General features: G+C 49.8%; 1 protein-coding gene across 1 annotated transcript; it reads right to left on the reverse strand.

Moving 5' to 3' along the window:
• Window positions 1-976: 976 nt before the first annotated feature.
• Window positions 977-27,644, reverse strand: SHH (sonic hedgehog signaling molecule). The gene is made up of 3 exons (XM_066628626.1): window positions 27,342-27,644; window positions 18,722-18,983; window positions 977-1,680 (listed from the first exon to the last, which is right to left on the reverse strand). Exons 1-3 carry the CDS (start codon window positions 27,642-27,644, stop codon window positions 977-979), a joined length of 1,269 nt encoding a protein of 422 aa, XP_066484723.1.
• Between the last annotated feature and the right edge of the window lie 188 nt (window positions 27,645-27,832).

Here is a 27,832-nt window from a genome sequence, read left to right on the forward strand (position 1 = left end):
TATTCTCCATTGTCACATTATAGCCGACATGTGCGCTTTTTAAAAAATATTATTTTCTCATAAATTTCTTCTTTTTGATTTTGAAGGTAAAAATAAGACAGTTTCTCCCCACCCTTTCCATGGTCTTGCAAATGAATAAGCTTTGTGTAACAGTCTTGAGTTCTGGGAGTGTGGATGAAAGGGGCCATTGGACTGAGTTTTTTTTTAATGTGTTTTTTTTTATACAAAACAAAATATTCAAAGATAATGGAAAACAATACAGGAAATGACATTACATTTGATACTATTTAAATTAAAATAATATATTCTCATATTTTACACTATTTCAAAACAAATGAAATGTGACTGTTAAGTACTGATCTCTCAAAAAATGAATTTACAATTCTGTGTATAAAAATATAATTTATGGACCCTCCCTCCCCCTTCCCCCACGGAGTTTCTTTTTTTGTTTGTTCCGAGACTCACTGATGGTAAAGAGAAAAGCAATGTAGAGACGGGAAGGACAGAAGTTTTACTTTTGGAAAGTCTGGACACACACTGACAAATAGAAAAATAGAACTCTGTGCAGTTTTGCTTGGCCTCGCAAAATAATTTTCTTCTCCCTGTGAGTGTACAGTTCACATGATAATAAATTATCAAAGAAACAATTTAAGGCTCTTGAAGATCGGGTTCATATTCTTTAAAACATCTATTTCAAAATACCAAACAAATAAATATCCAGGAGATGAGGACAACAAAACATACAGACAAAAATATAAATCAAATAAAAATATATATATTTATAAACTAAAGCAAAACTTCCTGGGTTCTTCCTGTTCCTTTAAGTCTACTTTGGACTGTCCTACTATTACTATTGTTTAAAGTCTTTTCTTTCTTTTTTTCTTTCTTTCTTTCTTCATTTTAGTTTTTTTTTCCCCATTTGTATTATTTTATTCTTATGGTGGGTAAAAGTGGTGTGTTTGGAGAGCTGTCCCCCTCAGCTGGCCATGCCCAGTGGGTGCATCATCTCAGAATCCAATACCCAGTGGCCAATGTTGTAGAGGAGGCGGGAATACCAGTGGACTCCGGATGGGGATTCGTCTGGTGCAGTAGCTGGAAAGAGGAGCGGGGAGGAGATGCTGCTGGGATACAACATTGCCAGGAAGGCATGAGCAACTCGGAAAGGGGCAAATGCCCAGTGAGCCCAGCTATGCTCCTCAATGACGGCATAACAGGAAGCCAGCACCTGATTGATGAGGATAGTGCCCTGAGCAGTAAGTGGGGCGTATGCCCCAGAGGCCTCTTCCTGCAAGGACACACTGTGCACCGCGGCCTGTAGCAGTGTCTGGCCTCCTTGGCCCAGTACATAGACACGTTGTCCTGGCTGCACGCGGCTGGCATAAATGGACTGGGGCTGAGAGTGGTTCTGGGGTGGGGCCACAAAGAGCAGGTGGGCAGCAGTGAGCAGGAGGCGTGTTTGGGGCTGCCGAGTCTCAATGACATAGAAGAGCTTGTGAATGGGGGACTCCTCCTGGTCTAGGAAGGTGAGGAATTCACTGTAGAGCAGTTGTCCCTCTGCATCAGCTGCCAGGACCCGGTCGCCAGGGCTGAGGTCCTTCACCAACTTAGTGCCCCCTTGCTCCAAATTCACCAAGGCAGTTCCAGGGAAGCAGCCACCCGATTTGGCAGCCACCGAGTTCTCTACATGAGGAAGAAAGGAAAAGGCATTAAAGTCGAGGAGATTGACTAATAAAGGCAGCATGAGACGCAACTAGCATTTCCTAATGTTAATTGAGCAGAACTTGTTGTGATGAGAAATACAAAACTGAGGTTACTCCATGTCTCTTTGCTTCCCATTATGTTGTTGTTACTACAATACTACAATACCCAATGTTGTTGGGTAAGAGGCACTTTTTCAAGTGGGTGCTCCTTTTTTCAGCAGGGGGAGAGTAACTGACCCACCTCACCCCAGCACTGTCTGTTCTAGTGGCTGTCTGCTGGTATTCATTTGCATCTTTTTAGACTGTGAGCCCTTTTGCAACAGGGAGCTATTTAGTTATTTTATTTTTCTCTGTAAACCGCTTTGTGAACTTTTAGTTGAAAAGCGGTATATAAATACTGTTGTTAATAATAATAAATAATAATAATAATAATAATAATAATAATAATAATAATAATAATAATAATAATAATAATACATTATGTCACCATGCTGTGCATCCTCTATTTCTGTCAGCCAACATCATATTTTGTCTTGGAGTGAATTTTGCCAGGGGGGTGGGGCAAACAGAAAACGGTTAAGAGCCAAGGGACCCAAAATCTTGGCACAGATCTGTTCTGACCAAGTGGGAGTGTTGTGTGAGAAAAGAGATCCCAAATCCAGGGACAGACCTGGTTTCAGAGAAGGGACAAGGATGGCCCAGTGCTGCCACTCCCTCCTCAACATCACTTGGTAAAGTGAGGTTTTCCAGGAATTGGGGTGGTCCCCTGGAGTGCACGTTGGCATTGAAAAAGGAGGGGTGCCATTGGGACCCCCAAATGCCTGAGGCCCTCAAAACACGGATGCTGTCCCTATTTAGAAAAGTTTCATGAAAACTGGAAGAGCCTTTCTAAGGGCTCTAAGAAAGGCTCTTAGAAAGGTACATCCAATTTTTGCTCAAACAGCCTCCCTGAAGGCTACGTTTTTGCCTCAGGTCTGCTGACGGGGCGCAGGTTGGCACCCCCTCAAGGCATGGTACCTGGGGCAATGTGCCCCCTGCCCCCTAGCTACACCACAGTCTTCCACAACAGTTCAGAACATTCCGGGCAGCCCATTCCTATCCAGGCGTGCACTCTGTCAGCATAAGTCCTGGAACAACAACCAAGTGAAAGTCACTCCATAATTCTGTGGGCTACCAGAGCAAACTGCCAGAGGCCACACAATAGCAAAAGCAGCCTACTGAACCCCCTCTATCTAGTGCTTCTGCTGGTAAGTCAGTGGGGGGGGGGTGGAACAGAGCAGTGGTGTCGCTAGGGGTTGCAGGGATCCGGGCTGCACTGGGTGACGTGCCTGGGGCAGAGGTGACACCACTACCAGCCAAAATCTTGATATTTTTGAATAATATCATCAGGTTCTATATCATTCTATGTGTAATTTCATGCAGAATGCAATGAAATAAACTGCCTTGAAATATTTGTATTCTATCAAACGTTATAGCCAAAAAAACCAGTGAGGGTGGGGCAATGGTGCATCACCATGCTCACTGCCATGGGCACTGCCCCTGCCCAATGATTGGGAGGAGGTCCATCATGGGGGAGACATGGCTTGCTGGTCGAAGACTGTATTGAAATAAACTAAACAAAAACTAAACTAAACATGGATTTGATGTGCTGGCCTCCTGCACCAGGCGACACAAATTCTAGGGACGCCACTGGAACAGGGGAGAATTTTGGGTGGTTCCACATTTTACAACAGTAAAATAAATTTTTAAAAAGCAAATGAAGCTGCAACAGTATACAATATGCCTAGCAGCAGCAAAAATACCTAGGAGTGCATAGAAAAGCACACACACACGTACATGAAATGCCATTGTCTTGCCTCCTAAAAGGTTCAAATGAGGTATACAAAGCTGCCTTGGGTAGCACATTCTAAAGCCCAGGCCTTGTGATAGGGCTCTCCCGGTCTCTGGTTCTAGTCCTTTGCACCTCACTGGGTGAACCGTGAAGGAACGTGCAAAGAGGCCTCCTCTGTTGCCTGGAGCCTCTGGGCAGATTGAGATGGGAGAAGATGACCCCACACAGACAGCCCTGTGGAAGTGTTCCAGGTGCCTTCTGTGCTGTCCCTCAATAGACCCAAATCTGGTGCCACTGCTCTGGGGCCCTCAGACCGAAAGGTGGATTTTGCACTGAGGTGGAGGCGCTGCTGCTGGGAAACCAGTCCTGGCTCGAGTCCACGTCTGCCCCTAGATCTTGACTTGTAATTATAATTCTAAAGTGTTCCTACGTGTAAGGGAAAATCCAGGGCTTAATTTGAGTAGGGACCAGCCCACAAACCTGTTTTTAATGCCAGAGGAATAATTAAAGCAATAAAGAAAAGCAAGCTGAATACGTGTCAGGTGCCTTTCCCTCACCTGGATATACAGGGGCTGAGATACTAAAACATGTTTGTGTTTCCTCCCACCCCTTTCAGGCTTCAGTGCCATGTGGGGCCAATGGGGAAGCCCCGGCTGTGGCCATCTCCTGGCATCTCAGGATGCTCTGACCACTGCGCAGCTTACCACTGCTTTTTTCCATCACTGCTTTGTGAAAAGGCAGCCTGCCAAAGCACCAAGATGTTAACATGAAAACCACCGCCTTTCTCTCTGCCTCTGGAGACTGGCTCCCAGGTTCAAGGGTGTAGCTTTGAGCCCTGCAACTACTTTTTTTTAAAAAAAAGATTAAATGCTGGGAAAATCCCTCCCGTTGGCAACAGTGCCGGGCTGAGCCGGTGTGCATTTGAGTGCCAGACTCAGAGTTCTTCTCCCAAGACATGTCTGCCTCTTTTCCAGGACAGGCAAGGAGGAGACTTTGAAATCCAATCCCCCGAGCCCTTCATCCCCACCCTTACATGTTTGTACACCTGCTTCCTTACCTATGAAGTGAGCGCACATCACCTTAGAATTAAAGGGGCAGAAGGGAAGGTGTTAAGACTGAGGGTTCACTCTGGGTCCTTCCTTGTATGGGCTCAGCTGCCCAGATGCCAGCACCAAGCAGAGACCATGAAGAAAGTTACACTGTAGGCCCTGTGAGTGTCTGAGACAATGCATGCCCTTGGGAAGCTAGCTTCAAAGTTGGATGTTCCCTATTTACAATGGACAATTATCTTCCATGAGTAATAACTTCTTGAAGAGATTTCTTTTGCCCTATAAGAACCCTGCCCTGCTCACAGTCATAGGAGCTAAAGGATATTTTTTCCAGAATTGTTCAGGTTTGTTAATGGCAGAACACCATTTGTTCAACTTCTCAATACCTTCTCTTGATGCATTTGGGGCTCCTTTCACAACTTTCATGCCTAACCTGCATGCGTGATTCATCCCTGGCAAGTAAGAGGATACGTGTGTGTGTGTGTGTGTGTGTGTGTGTGTGTGTGTGTGTGATGTACATTTGTATTGATTCCTGCCAAACCTGGAAACCCCTTGTGGTCATTGGCCCCTAAATCCAAACTTAGTGGAATTCAGAGTAGCAAAAAAATGCTGTGTTAATTGTTTGTGCCCAAGTAAATCCTTGCAAATTGCAAAGGAGCAAGGTAGAGGATGGGGTTGGAGACTGATTGCTGTTTTATAGTATTATTTTCTTATTGTAATTTTATGAATTTTTGTCAGCTGCCTTACGTACCCCCTTAATTGGGTTGGGGTGGGGGAAGTGGGGTAGAAACGTTTTAAATAAATAAAATAAATGTAGATGATCTTGGAGAATTTGGTTATCTGTATTAGTAGTTCTCATCCTACCCTGGGGAATTTGGGGGTTCCTCAGGAGCATAAAAGAAGTGTTGGGATTCTCAGTGAAACATAATATCAGATAAGATTCCCCAACAGGGCATCTTGCCCACCACTACTGAACTCCCCTGGAAATGTGTGCAGCCCTGAGGTCGATCTAGAATCCCCCTTTAGTTTGTGTAGGACGAGAGTGAGGCCCAACAGACCTGTGACCAGCATTCTGTGTGAAGCAACAGCATCCTAGAACCCACCCTCCACGCCCAGAATTCCCTGCTGCCCGCGGGAGTTCCTTGGCTGATGTGTTGATGTTGAAAGGTTTCCTGGAGGGAAGACAATTTGGCAACCGCCGGTCTGCAACATCTTGCCAAGCAGAAAAGAAAATGTTACCAGGCAGGGAGCAAGTGCGCGATGGAAGAGGCATGGGAACATGGTCCACTAGAACAGCCTTCACCAGGGCAAGCAGTCCTTGGTTCAGGACAGCCTTGCAGCCACACATGTCATGGTGAGGGAGCTCAGCAGGTGAGAGAATCATTGGCATAGATTCATCATTGCAGAACAGCCACAGCATGAGCATTGATGCGTCCCGCTATTTCACTGTCTCACTTCTTAGAGAAATTGGATGAAATCTGGCCTCCTTGCTTTTTTCTTTATAAGTCTAGAGATCTATTTGGGTGGAGGAGCAGAATGTCATTGAGCAGGTAAGCCCCAGTAACCTCCCCACTCCCCCAGCATGGCTAAAGTTCGGGTTCAGGAGCAACTTCTCTGCAAGAAGAGCTCTGCGCAACTTTGGCCGGAACAAGGCATGGGCAGTACATGTTACTATGGAAACACAGTTGCTAGGGAAGAGAGATGGGCCCTCAATGTGCTTCAAAGAGTAGAGAAGCCCTGCAGTCGTACTAACAGCACATCTCAGGGCAGCACACTGTTAATTTGGTTCCTGACTGGCCTACTTTGGACTGGCACATATTGGCTGAGAGACATTTAATGAAAGCACAAAAATGTATCTATCATAACCCTTCAGGCCTCCTCCCCAACTGAAGCAAAGCCTTCTTACGTAAGCCTCTCATTCTCGTCCTGCGTTTTCTCTCCCCCATCCTATTGTCGGATTTTATATGGCATGATCTTTGGGGCAGAGACCTGTTTTTAGTCGTTTCATTACTCTCTGCTGAACTTCTATCCTGCCTCCAGGTCCTAGTAGGAATCTCAAAGCAACTGACAAACAACATGTTCCATATACAAAGCAGATTAAAAATGCACAACAAAAGACCAGTTACAAAACAGCCACATATGAGAACCATTTCAGCCTGCCTCCCTTACGGCCCAATCCTATCCAACTTTCCAGCCGCAATGCAGCCCCAAGGTAAGGGAACAAATGTTCCCATACCTTGAGGAGGCCTCTTTGACTGCCTTTCCATCACAGGTTGCAATGCATGCCCCATTGGCACGGCTACACAGGCACTGGAAAATTGGATAGGATTGGACTCTTAGGCTTTGCAAAGGAGTTAAGTCCCATCCTAGTGTCATCCTAAAGCTAAAAGAGATCAAACCAGGTAGGCTTCCATGGGAAGGTGCTTCCATATTTTCATTATATAACTCTCTTAAGTGCCAGGTTCTTTGGGCTAGATGGGATGACACTTTACTAGTTTTCCTATGTATGGTTGGAAGAGGGTGCAAGACCACCTGTCGCTTTCCTACCCATACAGCATGCTTGCTCTGCATCCAACACTGCTGGCCATGGACACAGAGGCATAACATTCCCAGGGGGAATGTACACATCCCATGTACACATTCCCTGTGTACAATCGAATGCACAAAGGCTCAGGCAGCCATTTTTAAACTTAGGGCTCAATCAGTGGCATTGGGGGGTGCGGAGATGCAGGCCACACTGGGTGACGTAAACAGGGGTGTGTGTGTGTGTGTCACCAATGCTCACCCAAAAAATTTTTAAATCTTTTGGTATTTTTGAATAATACCATCCCCCTCACCCCACTCTCCCTGCGTTCAGTGCTTGTCTGTAGAGGCAAACACTAAATCCCTAAAGGCTATCATGATTTGTAACACTGCCTGTTTAGCATTGATGTGTAATTGATGTGTAGTTTCATATAGAATGGAAACAAACCATTTTGAAATATCTCTATTTTATCAAAAGTTATAGCCAATAAACCAGCAAGGGTGGGGCGATGGTATATCACCCAGGGCATTACTCTGCCGATTGCATGGGAGGAGGTCCACCATAGGGGTGACATGCTGGCCTCCCACACAGGATGACACAAACCCTAGTGATGCCACTGGGCCCAATCCTTCACTTACTGCGTACCCTCATTCCTTGAGCTCCACTGGCCTGTAAAACAGTAAGCACCAATCAGAAAAGGTGCTCCTACACTACTTAGCACATTACCAGCAGCGCCAGTGGGATGGCTTGCACCTTCTTGCCGGCAATGATGCATCCCCTTTTGCTGAACAACTAAGGTAAGTCAGCAAGAGAGGCAGAAGGGGGTGATGGGAGGGCAGAATGGGGTGGGGAGGGGCAACACAGGACAGGACAAGGCCTTGCATTCAGCTGACATACCTGCCCAGGCTAATGAGTGTGTCTGCATGACAGTTGTAGGCTGGTGTTGTTTCAACAGAGATGGTATCAAAGAGTAGGAGAACAAACAGGCCAAGAGCATTTCTTCTCTGCCAAGTATCCTAGAACCTCAATTCCTTCTCAGAGACTTTCTAAGATACATTGTTTAGCACAATGCACTAACTTCCCTGGACACATTTATTGTCTGAGAAACACTTTAACACCTCTCTCAAAGAGTCCAAACATATGGGGTGGGTCTTGGGCTCTACTCAGTCAGTCAAACAAAGGACACTTTTGTGTGCTCAAACAAAGGACACTTTTTCAATCTCAAAAAAGATTTTTTCACATTCACATTCAGATTCGGTATTTGTTTCCCAGGGAACACTCAATACTTGCATTTCACATCAGAACCCTTTGAGGACTTTGTGTGCTTCCAGACACCCCAAGTTCACCCAGGGTCAACTACCTGTTCCCAAAGCACTGGACAGCTTCTTGTACATAGATTTGAAGATGAGGTTCTTCATCACCTAAACTTGGTGGAGTGTTTCAGTCCTGCTCACTGCCTATGGAATTGCTTTAGGACCCAATCCTAGCCAACATTTCAGCTCCTATTCAGCTGGAAGATAAGGAAACAAACATTTGCTTACTTCGAGGATGCCTCAGTGACCCCACTCCCCGCACTGCAGGATGCAGCGCACAACCCATTGGCATGGCTGCATCAGTGCTGGACAGTTGGGTAGGACTAGGCCCTTAGGCTGCTGTAGCTAATTTGGTCTGATTTTACGATATTCAAAATTCCCTTTGAAAATACAGTACTGGAAATAATCATCCTTATTTGCTTCTTACTCACTCTAACAAGTGTTCCTTAGCAACTGTTGGTCCTCACAACAGATTTCTGAGATAGGTAGCAGAGACTGAAGTTTTAAGAATAACCTGCTCAAGATTAGCCAGAGTTCATAAATGAATAGGCATCAGAACACAGGTTGCACCCCAGTTCAAACCTGACACCAGTCCGCTATATTTTGACATGTACCTCATCATCACAAAACGTATAACCTGATCCCAAAGGCATTGGCTTGGAAGTTAGGACTGTTTCACACATGAGAATGCTCCCACATGGATATCATGACCATGTCTAAATAAATAAATAAATAAATAAAAAGCATGTTGATTCTGAGATGTTCACCACTGGGGCTTCAGGAATGACAGGTGCCAAAGCCCTTGTTCCTTCAGGGACAAAGTACAAAAGGTGTCCCTGGCATCAAAATGCCATGCTGCCATCCCCCTCACCCCACTCTCCCTGCGTTCAGTGCTTGTCTGTAGAGGCAAACACTAAATCCCTAAAGGCTATCATGATTTGTAACACTGCCTGTTTAGCATTCCAAATCATGAACAGAAAGGCTTCCCCTGTTCTGTGCTTTCCTCTGCAGACGTGAGGAACATGAGGATGGCGGGGGCATGGATACAAAGTACGACCGGGCAGTGGTGGTGCAACTGGACACCACACTCCCATTCTCATTCAACCCAAGTGCACAGCAGCCATTTGCAGAATGCCTGGATTTGCCTCTGCGTGACATGTGAAATCGCCCTGCATATGACACACATGAATTCTGGGAGAGGTCTCTGGACCTTTGTGACATGTGGGTCTCACCCTCAACCTTTTTGGTCAATTCCTTACACAGATTTTGAAAACACCTGTAAGAGAAATGCAACGCAAGAAGCAACTTTGACAATAAAGAGCACGCTGTTATAAGAGCGATGGCCCAATCTTGTCCTTGATTTGAGTGTCCTGTCATAAAAGCATCCTGCTGTCATACCACCTCTAGGACAGTCCATACCATGGCTGAAAAGCAGTGGCAGCACTGAAGCTGCACTGCGGTGGCCACTGGTCCTCACCAGGGCTAGTAAGTTAGCAGGGGGACACATCATGGGCAGGGAAGGCAGGGGAAGTTTCAGGGAGAATTAGGGGCAGGGTGTGGGGTGTAGGTGGGAGAGGATAGAGCTCAGCTGCAAATGTTCTTGCCAGATCCTATCACCCATTTGTCAGCCCACTCTGCCCTGCCATAGGTCTGTGGGGACCCATAGGTGGCTTGAAGGCTTATGCGGAGGTAAGTACAAATGTTTTTTACTTACATCTGGTTTACCTTCAGGTTGCACCCCCAACATAGCATGCAGCACACAACTGCTTGGTGCAGTTGCAATCTACAGGGTAGCAAGGGATAGGATTGGGCTGTTAGTGTGGTGTAATGATTAGAGTGACAGACTAGAGCAGGAGAGACCCAGGTACAAATCCTTCCTTCTGGCCATGAAGAAAAAACTATGGAGCTGGTATGGAATGACACATGCTCACATTCATACCCACTTTGGGCAAATCATATTGCAACGTTCTACATGGGGAGACACAATAAAGAATAATTATGATATACTGTTGTGTTTTTATCTTTGTAAACCACCTTGAGTGCCCCCAACTAGTTTGGGGGCAGAAGCAGCAGCAGCTAATGGGCTGCCAGACTACACAATAGCTCCAGCCAGTCCCGAGAAGAAGAAGACATCTCTCTATCCATGCTTGCCACACCATGCGTAAATTTATAGTCTCAATCATGTCTCCCTTAGTTGTACAGTAGTTTTTATAAGTTGTTATTATTCTTGTAAGGAAGGTGCTCCAGGAACCTGATCCTTTCAATTTCCCTTATCCAGCTTCACAATACTGTTGCTGAGATGTGACCAGAACTGGGAATTACAGTTCCCAGGATCCTTTGGGAAGTTGTGGCAGGCAAACTGGATTAAAACCCATTTACATTTGTAGCTCACATATGCCCCATGAGTCCAAAGGGTGGACTGAAATGAACCCATTGGAGGAACCCTGGAATCTGATTGCCATTTCCTCTGGTTGCAGAATTCACAATTCACACTCACAATTTCCCTCCATCAGCATCAGGGAAAATGGGCCCAATTTGCGGTGCCTTTTTCTCCGGACTGAATGATTTGTAGACAGTGGATTGGCAGAGCTTGCCAGAGATAAGATTCCTACCTAAGCAGTAAGATGGTTTGAAAAATGTATCATGTGCAGTGATCCCAAAGTTAAAGTTCATGGCTTGACCTTGATGGAACGAAGATGTTACTGTCACCTTGCAACTATGAAGGTCATTCAATAAAAATGCAACCCTCCTTGCTTACTCCCTCCTCCCCCTCTGCATTTCCTCTTGCTTTCTGAGTGGGCCTATTTCCAACCCCAATTTCCTCCTAAAAGCAGGAGAGCCCTGGATGCCAGTAGTGTGGTGACTGCTTTCTTCACTCAGTGGCTTGCAACCTGAGCTATTACGCTGGAAACCAACCCTTGGAACCTCTCCTAATGCCTTTCTCAGGAAGGGCAAAAAATGAAAAAAGAAAAGAAAAGATTAGTATCGATTGGCTAACAACTTTATCTGCTTGGGAAGAGGGGGAAAAATGAATCAATCGAAAACCTTCAGAGGAGACAAGAACATGGCAACAAATGAAGGAGAATGTCCTTTATATGGAAGTAAATGGCACCCCATACAATTCCCCTCCTCAGAGCCCGAGCCTCTGCCTGGGGCTTTGTTTGCCCACTCCGAGGGGCTGGATGAATAGATCCAGTTGTGTAGCAACTCAGCAAACATGCCAGCAAACTGGTGGAGGTGTGAAAATCTGCTCTTTTGAGCCAGCCCTTATTTGGGTCCTCTAATTAAAATCCAATAAAGGATTGGTATTGTCATTCTGATGCATGCAATAAAGGAAGGCACTCTTGGAAGAGAGGACACTTCCAACTCTCCACTCCCCCACCCGCTATTTGTTCAGGTGCTGGGGGACCCTTCATGCCAATTCACACACATACTCTCCAACATCCTCCCCCCTGGTCTTCCAAGGCCTATTTGCACAGACCAGGACACTTTTCCAGGCCACTCAAGATGTGTATTTGAATTTGAAATGGAGGCCTTTGCTCTCCATACCCCCACTAGCCCCCATTATCCCTGTCCCTTTTTACTGCTCCTGCCCTCTTCTCCTTTGCCCTCTTGATAGTCATTCAGGCCTGGGGAGTGGGGGAAGTCACCTCCTTTGCATTCCAATCTCTAGGATCATACTTTTGGCAAATAGAGATGGTGGCTCAAAGAATCTTCTCTGCCTGGAACTCTCCCGTTTTTAATCTTCTCATCAGATTCTCAGTCATGAAACCAGAGCTTGGCCATTTGAAACCAGCTTGAGCAGACGGGATTCAAGACAGCTCTCTGGAAATCCATGTTGTACAGTCACACGACCTCGTGTGACATGCGCCCAAATTATTCCCCTCCCTTCCCAAACGCCAAGTGTGCCCTGAATCCTAATGCCCGGCTTTTGGCTTCTTGGAAAGATTTGCTTCCTATGAAACTTAAGATGGAACTGGATGATTTGGGCCTGTGGAATAAGGACAGAGTGAGGAAAGCCTGAGCTCCTGCAGGAAATCTGCTCCCTCCCTGCTGCAAAAGGAGTACTTCACAAAAGAGGGACTGCACAAAAGTGCAGTGTGAGCTGGAGTGGCCCACTCAGCCCTCACCTGGTTCTTTTACATTTAATTCATGCAGTGCTTTCTCTTTGCTCCAAGCATTGCACATACATCATCTTAGTAACCCTTACAACACAATGGACATTCAGTATTAGCCCTGACCTGTGTTCAGCCATGCAGAATTGAACACATGGAAGGAAGAGATTGTGGTGGAGCCCAAGGGTGGAGATTGTGGTGGAGCCCAACCTTGATCCCCAAGCATTCTTGCTCCCTGCCTGAACTGAGCCCAAAAGCATAGCCCTGTGTGAACAAAGACCCCCTGTGCACATGCTCATTTATTGAGAGTGTGGGTAGTGAATCCACTGATTGGATTCAAGTGTATGCATGGTTGGGAATAAACTGTTCGAAGCATTTTATGCATGTAATGCTCACATACCCAGAAAGCTGGCCCAGTCCACCCAAAAAAAATTCTGAGAGGGTGGGGGACCATCTTTAGCATCCCCTTTATTGTTCATCTTTCGAATACCATGAAAGGATTTGCAAATCTCTATTGGTTTGTGCCATTTACAAGCACATAAAAATGTATTTGGTTTTTCAAGTCTTGTAGAAGGTTTTTAATTTAAGGCATAACTGAAATGCTTAATGCCCTCCAATCCTGGGACCCCCAAATCATTTACCCGGCTCTCCTGCCCCCCAGTCTGGCCTTTACATAACATACAGTTTTGCACAGGACAGTCAGGCATGAGGCTGAGGTAGATTAAGTCCTAATAGTGTATCCTGTGTGTCCTGCCATACCATTCCCCATGCAAATTGTTGAACCAATCTCTATAATGAGTGACAACAACATTTTGTGGGTGGTAGGTGCTCATATTCCTCTTTCAAGAGCTCCTTCGGAGGGCAAGAAGTTATGCAAGAACTTGGTATATTAACCTTTACATGTCTAGATGAATATATACGACTAGGAACATACAACTTGCTGGAGTTGTAGGGGAAATTGAGAAGGAAATTAATAAACTTCAGGGGAATTGAGAAGAGAATTATTTCAGGTTGAATTTAGGTAGAGTTTACTTTGTATTGGCTAGGTGGGGAGCTTGATTTTCCAACCCATTTGAGATGGACACCACTACTTAATGCAAGGTTCTGGTGCTGTAGGAAATCAAGGAATGTTTAGGTTTTCCATCCTAACTTCTAAATATCTTTGCAGGAACACCCTCCCGGGTGCAAGTGCAAAAATGCATACCCTCTCACCTACTAATAACGTCTCATCTCCTGGTTGATTTTATTTTATTTAAATTTTTGTATCTCTGGCACAAGTTCCAAGTTTTCTGGATCTAGATTCTGGATTTCATTAATCAAGTGATGGAGGCTAATGTAGACCTCTGAATTAAGTTGCTGAACAATCTGGATAAAGGAGAGCACTTCTTTGATAGACAGCAAAGACTGTATCTTTTTGTAGTGATAAAATTGTCCTGACCAGGCACTGTAAATTTGTTTTGGTATCTTTTACAACAGAGTGGTTTGCGATGGGAGAGTGCTGAATGATATAAATGATACTTAGAAAAAATAAACAGGTGCACCTATTTTCACTTATAGAGATATGGGGTCCATTCATTATGTCCTGCAATGAACAAAACACCTACTTAACCATCATCTCAGATTTACTCTTTAAATACAGATTTTCTCCCCCTGTAATTTTGTGTAGTTTATAAAACACCCCCCTTTTTATGGGGCTCTGATGCCACATTGTCCTAGCTAATTAAAAAAACAAAAAAAGCTGCAGTCCTATACACACTTTCCTGGGTGTAAGCACCATTAAAGACAAAAGGGCTTGCTTCTGAGTAGACATGTATAGGCTTGTGCTCCCAGAAGGAGACTATTGGGAATCAAGCTGCCTTAGGAAACCACCTTTTCTGACCTACAGACATACGGGGTGTGAAGTCTGCACATGCTCAGAAACACTGCACTATTATTTAAATATGTGCACTAAGAGTTATTCACCTTTTCTTTGACATTAATTTTCTGCCCAATGTTGTGTATATGCAACAGGGTTAAAATGTGTGCCCCTGTGGGCTGGGCAGAAATGGGTTGAAAATAGCTTCTGAGCTTGACCTCTGGGTGAGATTAAGGGGAGGGAGGGGCCCTAAAACTGACTCCATTAGAGCGGGTCTGCTCTCACTGTTCTCAATGAAATCTTGTCCATTGACTTGAATGGGTCTCCTCCTCCCCTTCCTTCTTAAGTCAATTGCTATATTTAGAGAAAGTTCATTATTTTGCTTCCGCAGCTGCTTGTTTCTTGGCACTTTTAAAGTGTTTTCTCGGCTAAAAGCTGCCATTAGGCTGAAGTTTAGATGCCAGGCAAAGAACTGGCGAAGGGAGGTGGCAAAACAAGCAGTGCGACTCCAAATCATTCCCTGTTAACTGTTTTGCTAAGAAGCGGCAATGTATGCAGATGGCTGGAGGGGGTAGCCCGCCAAAGGGGTGCCTTTCTCGGACAGACCACCAAGTGGCGCTCTAAGCACAGAGGAAAGAGGAGATGCCCAGCAGCTCCAGGTGAATTCAAAGGCTCTTAACCCAGACTAAGATAAGGGAAAGGGAAAAACAAGTCTGACTATCCTTCCTGCCCCCAATCTGGCTCGTGTAAATGCTCAACAATGCCCTTTGGGATCATGTTTATTAACAGCAGCTCATTTTTCATAGGGCCAGGTGTTTTTAACTGTAGTTGACTGGGGAGCAGAAGAACCAATGCAGGAGTTTTCTAAACTAACTTATTTTCAGAAAAATGTAAGGTAGGGAGCAGGTTGGGCTTCATAAACTACATGTGTCTAAGGACTAAATTCCAAGGCATTTAATGAATGCTACTTTCAATCCACAAACTTCTTACTCCAAATTTGCTCTCTCCTAGAGAAAACAGTGTGACCAGTAGCATAGCTAGAAGGGGTGCAAACCACTAAGTTTTGCAGGCTCCTGAACATGCCATATAACATACCTGAACATGCCTTTCAGAGCCCTTCCGGGATGTGGGAACAAAACAGAAGGCAAATCCATCTTGCTCCGCTCGCCTGGAATGGCTCCGAAGGGGAGAGGCTGTTTGCATGCTGCGGTGAGGCTGCCCCAAAAATTTAGTGTTTTGTACCCCCTCTAGTTATGCCACTGGGTGTGACAGTTGTAAACCGGATTGTTGGAAACCAGATTTTCTGTTGGTAACCAGAATGGCTCCATTGATGCCCAGTCAATTCGCAAAACCAATACCAGAAGGTTAAGCCATATGTGGATTGAGAAGTGGCTGGTTGTGCTACCTCCCATCAGACGCATTAGAATCTAAAGGAAGGGCCAGACTCCTATAAGCCAGAATCTAGTTTGCCCATCATAATCCTTCCCTTCCCCTTAATTCCAGGAGTCCACAAAAGGTGGTCCTTTTCTACTCCCAAATCCCAGTGCTGAAGCTGAAGTTGTTTACCCCGGAGCAGTTGAAATAATTGAGTTCTACAACATTGCAAGATTATGCAGACAAGCAACCAAAGTAACCCTGGGTTCATTTCAATAGGCTGTGTGTCCCATTGAAATCAATGGATGTGTTAAGATGAGGGCAAAGCAGCTGAGAAAAGCACTAGGTATGTTTGCTAGAAAAGCATTAGGTATGTTTTAAGAAGCTTGGCTGCTGGATTTTAGGATCTAAACTAGCATGCGCATGATTGGACTACTTGGTCTGGATTAATGATCTCCAATAACTGCCACACCTGCACTATACTACAGCCACAATGAGCTGGAGCAGCTCCACTCTCCACACACCCGGATGTAGCATACACAGGGTGTCAAAATGTGCTGAAGAGTCAACAAATTAGTATCAAGGGCTATCCCTGAGCATGTGTCCTGGGTTTACCATCCTGTAACTGTGCATGCATTGAAGCCTACCCCCTTGGAAATCAATGTGGCTTTTTTGCACTTGTGCTTAAATTCCTCTTACAAAGTTGACTTGTCATTACAAATGGCTTTGGACTTAGTAAGTACAGGGAGTATCTTCCTTGTGACCAAAACATTGGTTGAAAGTTCTGGTTAGCTCCAGAGTAAAGACTTTGTGGCCTTTAGTAGTCTAGGGCCAGATAACTTTGGGGGTATTTTCAGGATGTGGCATCCCCACCGCAACCTAAATGCATGACTTGGCAAAGGGTAGAATCCATACCTCCATGAAGTCTCTGAGTCCATCATCAGTGAGAGATGAATTCTCCCTTAAGTGGGGGGTGGGGGGAGGAATGTGTAGAAACAACCTAGCTTTATCTGAAAAGATGCAATTCATTGCCATGCCGTCTTCACACAACTCCCAATGAAGAGGGCAGCCATTAAGTTTGATGGCTTTGGAGACCAGGTCTATCCAGGGATCTTGGCCCTGAGAGCTCCATGGGGCCTCCTTGTGTATGGGGCAGCATACTGCTTGGTGTCAGAGGCCACTGGGTCAGTGAACAGGGGAAGGCCACCAGCCTCACACCCTACATCTGAGCTTCTCCAAGGCCTTTGGCTGGTTACTGTTGGAAAGAGAGTTGAGCCCATGAACTCCGGTCCTGATCTGGTTCAACAAAATTGTTCTGATTATTGTTTTGATTATGCTCCTGATAGGAGAAGATGCTGATTAAAGAACAAAATTAGGTTGTTTAGTGGGGTGGGTGGTGCCCTTGCACCAGATACTTCAACCAGTTGGAAGTGCAATCATTAGGTGCTCTGTTCTTAGCAGAACAAATGCAAGGGACAGAGAATCAATTTGTTTATCTTTACTTTTCACCTTGTTAACTGAGTTTACTCATCACCTAACTGATGGGGCCAATTGTTACAGTATGTTGCCTGTGAAATCTCGGTTCATAATGATCCACTTTATTTTATTATTATTTTAATAATCCACTTTCCCTTTATTTTAAAGGGAATCAACAGTAGAAGAGAGATATGCCTTTCTTTCCTGCTTGTGGGCTTCCCAAATACACTGGAGAACAGGATGCTAGATAGATGGAGCCCTTGACCTGATCCAGGAGGGCTTTTCTGATGTGGCACAGTGCCACCTCCTTAGACTATGTGTCAGTTGTGTCAAGTAGAATTTAACTTGTTACTAGTAGTTGCACTACTATACAATCAGCAGCAACAACAGTCACAAGACATTAGGCAAAGAACCACAAGACCCTTTTGTGTTCTGTCTGGCATAATATTGTCAGCTCTGAACAAATAGGAAATACTCCTTGCTTCTTATTAGGACTTACTACCAGCTTACAACTAGTAGTAAGATTTTAAAAGCAGGAACATCATAAGGTGGTGGTTCCCAAATGTTGTAGCGCCAGGACCCACTTTTTAAAATGACACTCTATCAGGACCCACCTACCTTTAAAAGACTAAAAAAAATGAAGTTTCACTCTATCAGCCACTCAAGCCTCTGCTTTTATCCTTTATAAAATAGTGGGAGGTGGGGAACCACCATTTGTAGCATTTGTTGAGTTCCACATACATTGGATCAGGACCATTCTGGTGGCCTTGTGTTCCCCTTGCCCTGGCCTTCAATAAGAGCCAAGACAGGGCTACCTACTAAGCATTCAAATATGGTTGTTTCACGTCCTATCTATTTTCCTTACTATTATTATTATTATTATTATTATTATTATTATTATTATTATTATTATTATTATTATTATTAACAGTATTTATATACCGCTTTCCAACTAAAAGTTCACAAAGCGGTTTACAGAGAAAAATCAAATAACTAAATGGCTCCCTGTCCCAAAAGGGCTCACAATCTAAAAAGATGCAAATGAATATCAGCAGACAGCCACTAGAACAGACAGCTGGGGGAAGGGCCTTCCTTCTCAAGTATTTGTTGGGGCTTGTGTTCACTGGATCAGGACCATTCTGGGGGGCGCTGTGTTCCCCTCAGCCTGCCCTTTGAAGTGGACTGAAGCATGTTCACCTCCTTATGAGTAAACATGCACATGGTTTACCATTTTGGTTCCCATAAGGTTCAATACATTTTCCTTGTCAGCAATCAGCCTGTCAGTTTCACGACCACCAAGAATCAGGTCTCGACCCACTGGTGGGCCCCGACCCCCAGTTTGGGCACCACCTTAAGGCTGCACAGTATTTCTACAGGGTTCCTCGCTCACTACTGGCCAGTGCCGGACAGGTGAGCTCTGGGGTTCCCAGTGTCGGAGAGCTGAGCCCCCCCCCGCCGGCTGCGCCTCGCCCCGCCCGGCTTACCGGCTTTGACGGAGCAGTGGATGTGCGCCTTGGACTCGTAGTAGACCCAGTCGAAGCCCGCCTCCACGGCCAGGCGCGCCAGCATGCCGTACTTGCTGCGGTCGCGGTCCGAGGTGGTGATGTCCACGGCGCGGCCCTCGTAGTGCAGCGACTCCTCGGAGTGGTGGCCGTCCTCGTCCCAGCCCTCGGTCACGCGCAGCTTCACGCCGGGCCACTGGTTCATCACCGAGATGGCCAGCGCGTTCAGCTTGTCCTTGCAGCGCTGCGGGGAAGCGAGCACAGGAGCGTTGCGTGGGGGCCGAAGGAAGGCTGCGGCGGGATCTCGGGGGCCCAGTGGCGGCGCTGGAGGGGCAAAGCGCCTCGTTGGGCAGGAGCCTCCCCTTCGGAGCCCTTCCGGGCGGGGGGGCCGTTGCAAAACTGAGTGCGTGCCCCCCTCTAGCTACGCCACTGCCCCGGTCTACCCTGCACACATTTGCAATTGCCACTTTTAGGGACGGCTCGGGAGTAAGGCTGCAATCCTATGCACACTTTCCTGGGAGTAAGCCCCATTAACTACAATGAGACTTACGTCTGCGTAGACATGCATAGACTTGGGCTCAGGCTACAGCCCTGTGTACACTTTCCTGGGAGTAAGCCCCATTGAGCACAATGGGACTTACTTCCGAGGAAACATGCATAGGATTGCGCTGCAAGAGTGGAGAGGGCCGCAGGGAAGGCTAATGGGACGCTGGCAGCGAAAGCCTCGGCCAGTGGCACCCAAGCACCGGTTTACTCGGCTTACAAGCGAGCGCTCGACTTCGCTGGATGGCACGGGGCGCTCGCATTCTGGCCGCGCAGTTCTGCGCAGGTTTACTCGGAAGTCAGTCCTATGGAGATCATGGAGCGCCAGAAGCTTTAGCCGCCCTCCCCGCCCTTCAGGAAGAAGATCCGGGGAGGCCCACCCCAGGGCACGCCACAGATCAGGGGCACGGAGGGGTAGCCAATGCATAGAGGGAAGCCCCCAAAGTCCCCTGGCCAGCCCCATTGTAAAGCTTTACTCAAGGAGGACACACATTTATTTATTTATTTATTTATTTATTTGCTCCACCTCTCTCCCCAGAGGGCACTCAAATAAGTATGCAGACAGGTTTAGGGTCAACTGCAAGCAAGTCTGGAAAGGAAAGGACTCTGCACTGGAAAGGATGGACTCTCAGAATAGATTGACTTAAAGCCAATTTGCTTGGTATAGGTCAGGGGTGTCCAAAGTTTTTGACAGGAGGGCCACATCCTCTCTCTCACTCTGTGTCAGGGGCGGGGGGGGGGGGGGAATTAATTTACATTTAAAATTTGAATAAATTTACATATATTTACATAAATGACTATATTAAAGATGAACTTATATGAATGAATGAAGGTCTTGCAACTGCTCAAGGCCTATAAAAGGCCTTGCACAAAGCAAGGCTGGCCTTTCCTTTTCTGCTGCTACTGCATCACAGATGTGAAACAGCAAGCAGTGGAGGGAGCCCTCATCCCACAGCTCACGAAAGAGGTCAGTCACCCTCCCGCTGAGAGCAGTTGCTTCGGGCCAGTACAGGCTCCAACAAATCTCCAGAGGGCCAGGGGCTCATTCGAGACTGGGAGCTCCCCGAAGGCCACATTGAGAGGCTTCGAGGGCCGCAAGTGGCCCCAGGGCCGGGATTTGGGCACCCCTGGTGCAGGTTCTGAAATCCATCAGACTGAGGCCAGCAGGTTAACTTGCAAGTCCCCAGAAGATTCCAGCCTTAGGGCACAATCCTAACCAATTTTCCAGCAGCAAGGTGAGGGCAATGCAGCTTCCAGGAAACAGAACAAATATTGCCTTACCTTGAGGAGGCCCTCAGTTACCTATGACTGCCCTGCAACTGCAGGATGCAGCACATGCCCCATTGGCACAGATATGTCAGTGCTGGAAAGTTGGTTAGGATTTGGGCCTTAATGTTCCATTTTCTACTTCTGGTTTTACTCTGCTTAGGGGTCAGTTTGTCAATAGGATTCCATGGTATAGATGTAGGAAGGCTGTACCACTGAAAGCTGCATGGAAATAGGGTTGTTGAATGTTTCAGTTACATACAAACCAAAAATCCCTGCATGAAGACAGAACAATGAGAGTAGGCCAGGACTTTTTTTTCCTGCCATGCTAGTTTTCTACCAACAGGGAGTTTCTTTCCTCTTGGGAAAACACTGAGATGGTACAGTCCTGGAATAACTTTTAACATCTGTATAAACTACACCAGTTTATGCCAACCTGGTGACCTCTGGCTTCCCCCTGCCCCCCCCTGCCCTGCAACTACTGATTTGTTGAATATATAAGAGCACCCTTTTGGTAGGGCCCATTTCCAGGTCCTACCAGAACTTCTATGGGCTCTCTGCATTCTGTAGGCCTAGCTGGTTGTCCCTGCAGAATCCAACCCTTGGAGCCATTCACATCAATGGGAGACGCTATGTGGGAGACGCCAGCTTGGGTGGGAAGAGAGAAATCCCTGGAGGACCCAGTCTTGGCCTTCCTAGTCAAGAAGATAGACTGGGCACAAATAGTCTTTGCAGTCCCTATGCAGGCAGAGAAAATTTCACTTGCTGCCACTAAATAACATTGGGCAGTCCAATTCACAGGGCCTGTCCATTCAGAAGCCCCATTGAGTCCTGTGGGGTTTACGTCCACTAAGTATGGACAGCATTACCAAGGAGTGCAAGCACCAGAGGACAAGAAGGCCTCAGCATGCCTGTCTGTAGTCCTCAGGGGCTGACCTTTGGAGTCAGCCCCCTGCTTTGCCTTCACCAGGACCTGCCATGCACCCAGTGCCTAGCAAAGGCAGTAGTGTAGCTGGAGGGGGTTCCATGGAGCCTCCCTGCTGCATGCAAGCAGATCCTCCCTCTCTGAGCCATGCGTTTTGCTCTCTCCACCCAGAATGGCTCCGAAAGGGAGGGGGAGGGGCCGCTTGCACTTAGTGCTTTGCACCCCCTCTAGCTACGCCACTGTAAAGGCTGGGGGGGAGGGCTTTTCAGTGCCCCAAGAAAGGGAGCAGCGTCCCTTGCATCCCTTGCCAGGATTGCTCAAAAGTCCTTGCATGGGACAGCGCGCGGGGGGGGGGGGGGACACCATCTCCAACGAGGGGAGTGTTCCCTGTCAACACTTCACGACTATGGGCAGGATCAGCAAGGAGGCGAGAATCTGGTCGCCCAAAGCGTGTCAGGCGAAGTATACAGACGTGACATAAACTCCAGCGTTAGTGAAGCGGACCCTGGTCCCAGCCTGAGCGCTCTGCCCGCTCTTCGTCCCCCTCCCTCGCGCTGCCCAAGGGAGCCGCCGATTGGCCGCTCGGTGCGGGGGGGGGGGCAAGTCCCCTTCGCCCAAGTTTCAGGGCAGAGAAGACCTCAATCCCATCCATGTCTACTCTGACATAAATCCCATTAGAGTCAATGAAGCTTACTCCCAGGTAAGTGTGGCTAGGATGGCAGCCCAGGAGCCCAATCTATGCATGTCTACTCAGAAGTAAGTCCCATTTGAGTCAATGGGGCTTACTCCCAGGAAAGTGCGAATAGGATTGGGCTGCAAATCAGCAATCCTTTCCACTCCTCCCTGGGAGTAAGCCCCTTTGATTATAACTTATTTCTGAGTAGACCTGCCTAGGCTTGGACTCAAAGACAGCAATCCTATCCTCCCTTTCCTGGGAGTAAGCCTCTTTGACTATAATGGGGCTTACTTCAAAGTAGACATGCATAGGCTTGGGCTCTCAGTCCCCAACGCTCCAGCGCGCCGCTTGCTGGGCGGGCGGGGAAGGCGGAGGGGAGGATTCTCCGCCTGCCTGCCAGCCAGCCAGACGACGAGGAGGGGAGGAAGGGCCGGGATTGTCGGAGTCAACAGCCGTGAAGGCCCAGCTCCTGATTAATTCATCGGGTCGTGTGCCACCCATCAAGCCCAGTTCTGGGCAGCCGCCGTGAAGCGCAGCGGGGAGGCCTCGGCCAGGAGGCTTCGTGCGGGCCCAGCCAGTCCTTCCACCAGCGCCCCCTTCCCGCCTGCGCAAATCAAGGGCTCCGTGAGAACACTGGAACAGGTGCCCGGTGGCGTAGCTAGAGGGGGGGCAAAGCACAAAGTTTTGTAGGGAGCTCAACGGCGGCGTGCAAAGGACTCCTTCAGAGCCCGGCGTTCGCCTCCGTTTTACTCCCACCCCCGCTTGGAATGGCTCCCAAAGGGAGGGGGAGGGTCTGCTTGCAAGGCGCGGTGAGGCGCTTGCAGCACATAGTGCTTTGCCCCCCTCTAGCTACGCCACTGCAGGTGCTTGTGAGGCAGCCAGCCGGATCCTACGCCTGCTTCCTGGGAGAGCCAGTCCTGGTGCCATCGTGCAGCCCACCGCCCAGGAAAGGGTTCACCAGAGGATCACCTCTGCGCGTTTACCTGGAAGTCAGCTTCATGGATGGGGCACGAGGGAGCTTAAAGCCCAATCCTAGGCATGTCTACTCAGAAGTAAGTTCCATCCATAGTCAATGGCGCTTACTCCCAGGAAAGTGTGAATTGTAGCCTTACACACCGGAGTAAGGCTGCAATCTTATGCACCTTTCCTGAGAGCAAGTTCAGTTGAAGGCAATGGGACTTACTTCTGAGTAGACCAGCATCGGATTGTGCCAGCGTAGGTTTGGGATGGAAGCCTGCAGTCCTGTGGGGCCCCCCCACCCTGCCTGGGAGTTACTCTCGAGTAAACACCCGTAGGCTGTGGGTTGCATGCAACTGAGGAAGGAAGGGGGGGCTCCTAGACACATCGCGACTCCCTGCCCTGCACCTTCCCCCCTTGACACCCCACCAGGTGGCTGAGGGGGTGCCGGGGGTGCGGGACGCTTGCCCGCCCTCCATCTGCTCCTGGGTTTCTTTCAGGTGAATTCCAACTTTATCTCCAACGACCCGGCAGCAGCGCCCTTATCTCGGCGACAGATCCGGCCAATGGCGGGGTGTGTGGACGGGGGTGAGTGGGTAGGGCTGGCTGGGTGTGGGAGGTGCGCTGGGGGGGGCGAGGAGTAGAGAAACCCACCGCGCAGGGCGGCCGTCTCACCTGTAAATTGGGCGTCCGCCTTCTTGCGGCGGGTTCTGTTTGCCTTCTCCCAGTTAATATTAACCCGCCGTGAAGGCATTCCAGCTCCTCGCCTGCAAGTTTCACCCTTCCACTCAAGGCGTCGTCGGAGCTCTCTCTCTGCCCTCCCCAGGGGGATGGAGGCAAACCAAGAGGGGGCTGCTGGGGGAGGCGGGGGGGGCAGAGACCCCTGCCCGTCTGGTTCCTCGCAGTGTTAGTCCCAGGAAGGTGCGGTGGGGGGGGGGCAGGTGATGTTGAGCCTCCCCACCGGCGTCCATCTGCGCGTACGTGGTGGTTGCTTGGGCGCCTGAAGGACTCCATTAGGGAGGCTTTGCCTCCCCCGCCCCCCCACCGCACGTCCCTGATTAGCCCCCCCTTGGAGCCCTTATTGGCCAAGAAGGCAGCAGGCCTCTGCCTGCCACCCGCACCTGTTCCTCCTCTTCCACCACCCCCAAGTCCAGGACTGGAGCCGATACACTTCTGTTGGTTGCAGTGTGGCTGTTCTGTCTCTCCTCTGTCGGGGATCGGGGTACAGGGGCCCGCGGCAACCTTCCCCTTTGGGTTCTTTGATGCCCCCAAACCATCTCGCCTTCTCACCCGCCCGCAAATGGCCAGCCTCTCGGTCAATGGGCTGGGACATCCATGGGTGAGTGAGCCCCATCCGTGCCTTGTTGGTACCTGTGGGATTGGGGGGGGGGGGTTGAGGGCGGGGTGGGACTTCCTCCTTCCCATCATTTCAAGGAATCGTCCTAATCCTGACCACTGTCATTCCCAATACACCCGTTGTGCAGTGGCGTAGCTAGAGGGGGTGCACAGCATTAAATTTTGCAGGGAGCCTCACCGCAGAATGCAAGGGCTGCCCTTTCGGAGCAAAATGGAGACGTACGCCTGGAATGGCCCCGAAGGGGAGGGGCCCCTTGCACGCTGCGGTGAGGCGCCCTGCAAAACATAGTGCCTTGCACCCCCTATAGCTACGCCACTGCCTTTGTGCATTACAGGAGGCGAAGAATCGCGGGGCAAAGCCTCTGTGTATGTGTGGTGCGGGGCGGCGGTATTTGTTTTTCTGTTTCGTTCGTCTGAGAGAAGTTGACAGAAGGTCAGAAGTTCAAACGCTGCTAGCTAATGCAGCAGAGGAGGCCAGCCGTGTAGAAGGAAGGCAGCCCCCCCTCTTTGTGCCATCCGCTGAGAGAGACCCAAGGCACGTGGGAAGATCGCCCTTGGAGTGGGGGGGAGGCAAGAACCGTGCCAGCGAGGCTGGGGTCTCCTTCCCTCCCTGCCTTGCCTGAGGCTGGTTCCCCCCCCCCCCCCGAGTTCCTGGGTCGAGCTGGGATCTTGCTTATGTGTTGCTGTTTGCTGGGAAGCCCCAGACACAACACAAGGCTGGAGCTGTCTGGCTGGCTGGCTGGCAGGGAGGCAGGCACACGCGCGCGCCCGCACAGACGGCTGTTGCCGGGGCTTCTTGGGAGCTGCAGCGAGCAGAAGACAGCCGCGTGTTAAAAGGATCCCAACTGAAACCCTAGCCGTTGCGATCGATAAGGGAGGAGTAAGTGGAGCTGAAAATGCGAGCCGGGGCCGGGTTGCTGCCGCTCAGCCAGCCCTGGTCTTGCAGATGGGGGGGGGGGAGGCAGAGACAGAGGAGGGATGCTGACCTGGGCGCAGGCAGGCAGGCCGGCCCAGCACCCTTGCGCCCCTTCCCTGCCTCCTGCACCCCCTTCCCTGCCTCCCCGCATCCCCCCCACCTGCCTCCTCTGTGGCCTCGCAGGAGCGGCGAGCTCCCTGCCAGCCCCGCACCGTGGCCTGCAGTGTGCATATTTAATTGGGGCTCGCGCGCCTCGGTGTGGCGCGCGCGTCAGGCGCTCCCAAAGGTGCGGTGGATTTAAGGTGGTCGGCTGGAGATCGCGGGCCCTCCTCGCCCGGGCGAACGCGGCGCCTGGACGTGAGGAAAATCAGGCCGTGGGAGCGGCGTGGGGGGGGGGGGAAGAAGGGGCAGGGCTGAGGAAATCCCCCCCTCCAACCCTCTCCTGGAGACTCCAAGCTGAGCTCTTATTATAGCACTGAAGGTGGGGCTTAAATATATTAATAGCAGGGCGTGTGGGGGGGGGGGCGGGGGAGAAAAGGCTGTTGACCTATATTTGGAAGGAAACCCATTTCCAGTGACTGGGTGTCAGCCGCATCGCGGGGAGTTGGAGGAGGAACTCCGGAACTAGGAAGCGTTGGGGCTGTGGGTCCTCTCCCCAGGCACACACAGTCGTCATTAGTGATCATATTAATTAATGGCAATTAGCGTCAATAGATGCTCAGACCATAGCATGGATGGTCGAGGAGGACTGGCTCGAGGGCCCAGGGCGGATTTATTCCCGCAGTCAGGTGCAGTGGCGTAGCTAGAGGGGGGGTGCGAAGCACTAAGGGCCCGATCCTATCCAACTTTCCAGCTCCGGTGTAGCCACAACGCAGGCCCGTGGTAAGGGAACACATGTTCCCTTGTGACTGCCCCTCCAGCACAAGATGCAACGCACACCCCTCTGGCACTGCCCCAGCACTGGAAAGCTAGAAAGGATTGTGCCTTAAGTTTTGCAGGGAGCCTCACCTCGGCGTGCAAGCGACCCCTCCCCCTCTCCTTCGGAGCCATGCGCCTCCGTTGTATACCCCCCGCCCGGAAGGGGAGGGGGAGGGGTCGCTTGCACGCCGCGGTGAGGCTCCCTGCAAAACTTAGTGCTTTGCCCCCTTCTAGCTACGCCACCGATCCGGTGCTTTTTAAAACACTGGCGACCACCAGATATTCCGTCTTTCTCTCTCTCTCTCTCTGGAAGAGAAGTGATGCAATGCTGGTTAAGTTCCTCGTCCCTCCCCCTACGGGAGGTAGCACAGCTCTGGGGGCGAGCATCCTTAAAGGGACATCAATGGATGAACGCGCGGATGGGCGCCGTTGCCAAAGACGGGTCTGCAAAACGACCATCACACTGGTGATGATGATGATGGCGATCCTGCGGGCGGTTGCGCCACTGGTCCTAATGCTGCCTTTGGAAGTGCCAGATTCCCACCTGACTCCCACCAGAGCCTCGAAAGGTGGAATTAAGGCAGGGCGAGGAATGCAAGATCGACTGTTTAAGGAAGTCAGAGGGCGAGGCTGGCACGTTCCCACCGGGGAGAGAGGGGCTGGGCACCGTCCAGCGGCGCCCAGGCCCCCTTCAGCTTGGTTGGGTCCGGGGGGGGGGGAGCGGGCACGACGCAGTCAGAACCAGCGAGCCAACCAACCACCTCACAGGGAAGGGTATAGCGTGGTTCCCCCAGCCACGATCACACCACTCAGCCACTCAGCCCCCTCCCCGTCGCCTCCATGGGGTGGGGACCGAGCCGCCCTCCCGCGCACCTGGTCCCGCAAACTTGTCGGGACCCGGATCCGGGTGCAGACAGGTGAGGAGCCCAAGGAGAGAGCGAGGAAGGGGGGTGGCTGGGTGGAGGAGGGGGCTGCGTGGCCAGGCCTCCCGGGCCCTGTGCCCCCCACCCACCCACGCACCCCAGGCGCCGGGCGGGTCTCTGACCTGGGTCATCAGCCGGTCCGCCCCGGTGTTCTCCTCGTCCTTGAAGATGATGTCGGGGTTGTAGTTGGGGGTGAGCTCCTTGAAGCGCTCCGAGTTCCTGCTGATCTTGCCCTCGTAGCGCCCGCTGGCGCCCAGGGTCTTCTCGGCCACGTTGGGGATGAACTGCTTGTAGGCGAGCGGGGCCAGCTTCTTGGGGTGCCTCCTCTTGCCGAAGCCCCTGCCCGGTCCGCAGGCCAGCCCGGAGGACAGCAGCAGAGCGCCGAAGCAGACCCCCAGCACTGCCATTCTCCGCGGGAGCAGCATGCCGTCCCTGGAGGAGCCCGCAGCCGCCTCGGCCCCCCACGATCCCCGCCCGCCTGGCGTGTGTGCGCGGCTGGCTGGCTGGCTGGCTGGCTCCCTCCTTCCCTGCCTGCCTGCCTGCCTGCTGCCTCTCTCCCAAGATCGGCTCTCCCTGGGCGCCTGGCCGGGCCGCCCGCCTGCCACTCGCTCCC

The sequence above is a fragment of the Tiliqua scincoides genome, chromosome 5 (assembly GCF_035046505.1).
Source record: "Tiliqua scincoides isolate rTilSci1 chromosome 5, rTilSci1.hap2, whole genome shotgun sequence".
Classification (NCBI taxonomy): Eukaryota; Metazoa; Chordata; class Lepidosauria; order Squamata; family Scincidae; genus Tiliqua; species Tiliqua scincoides.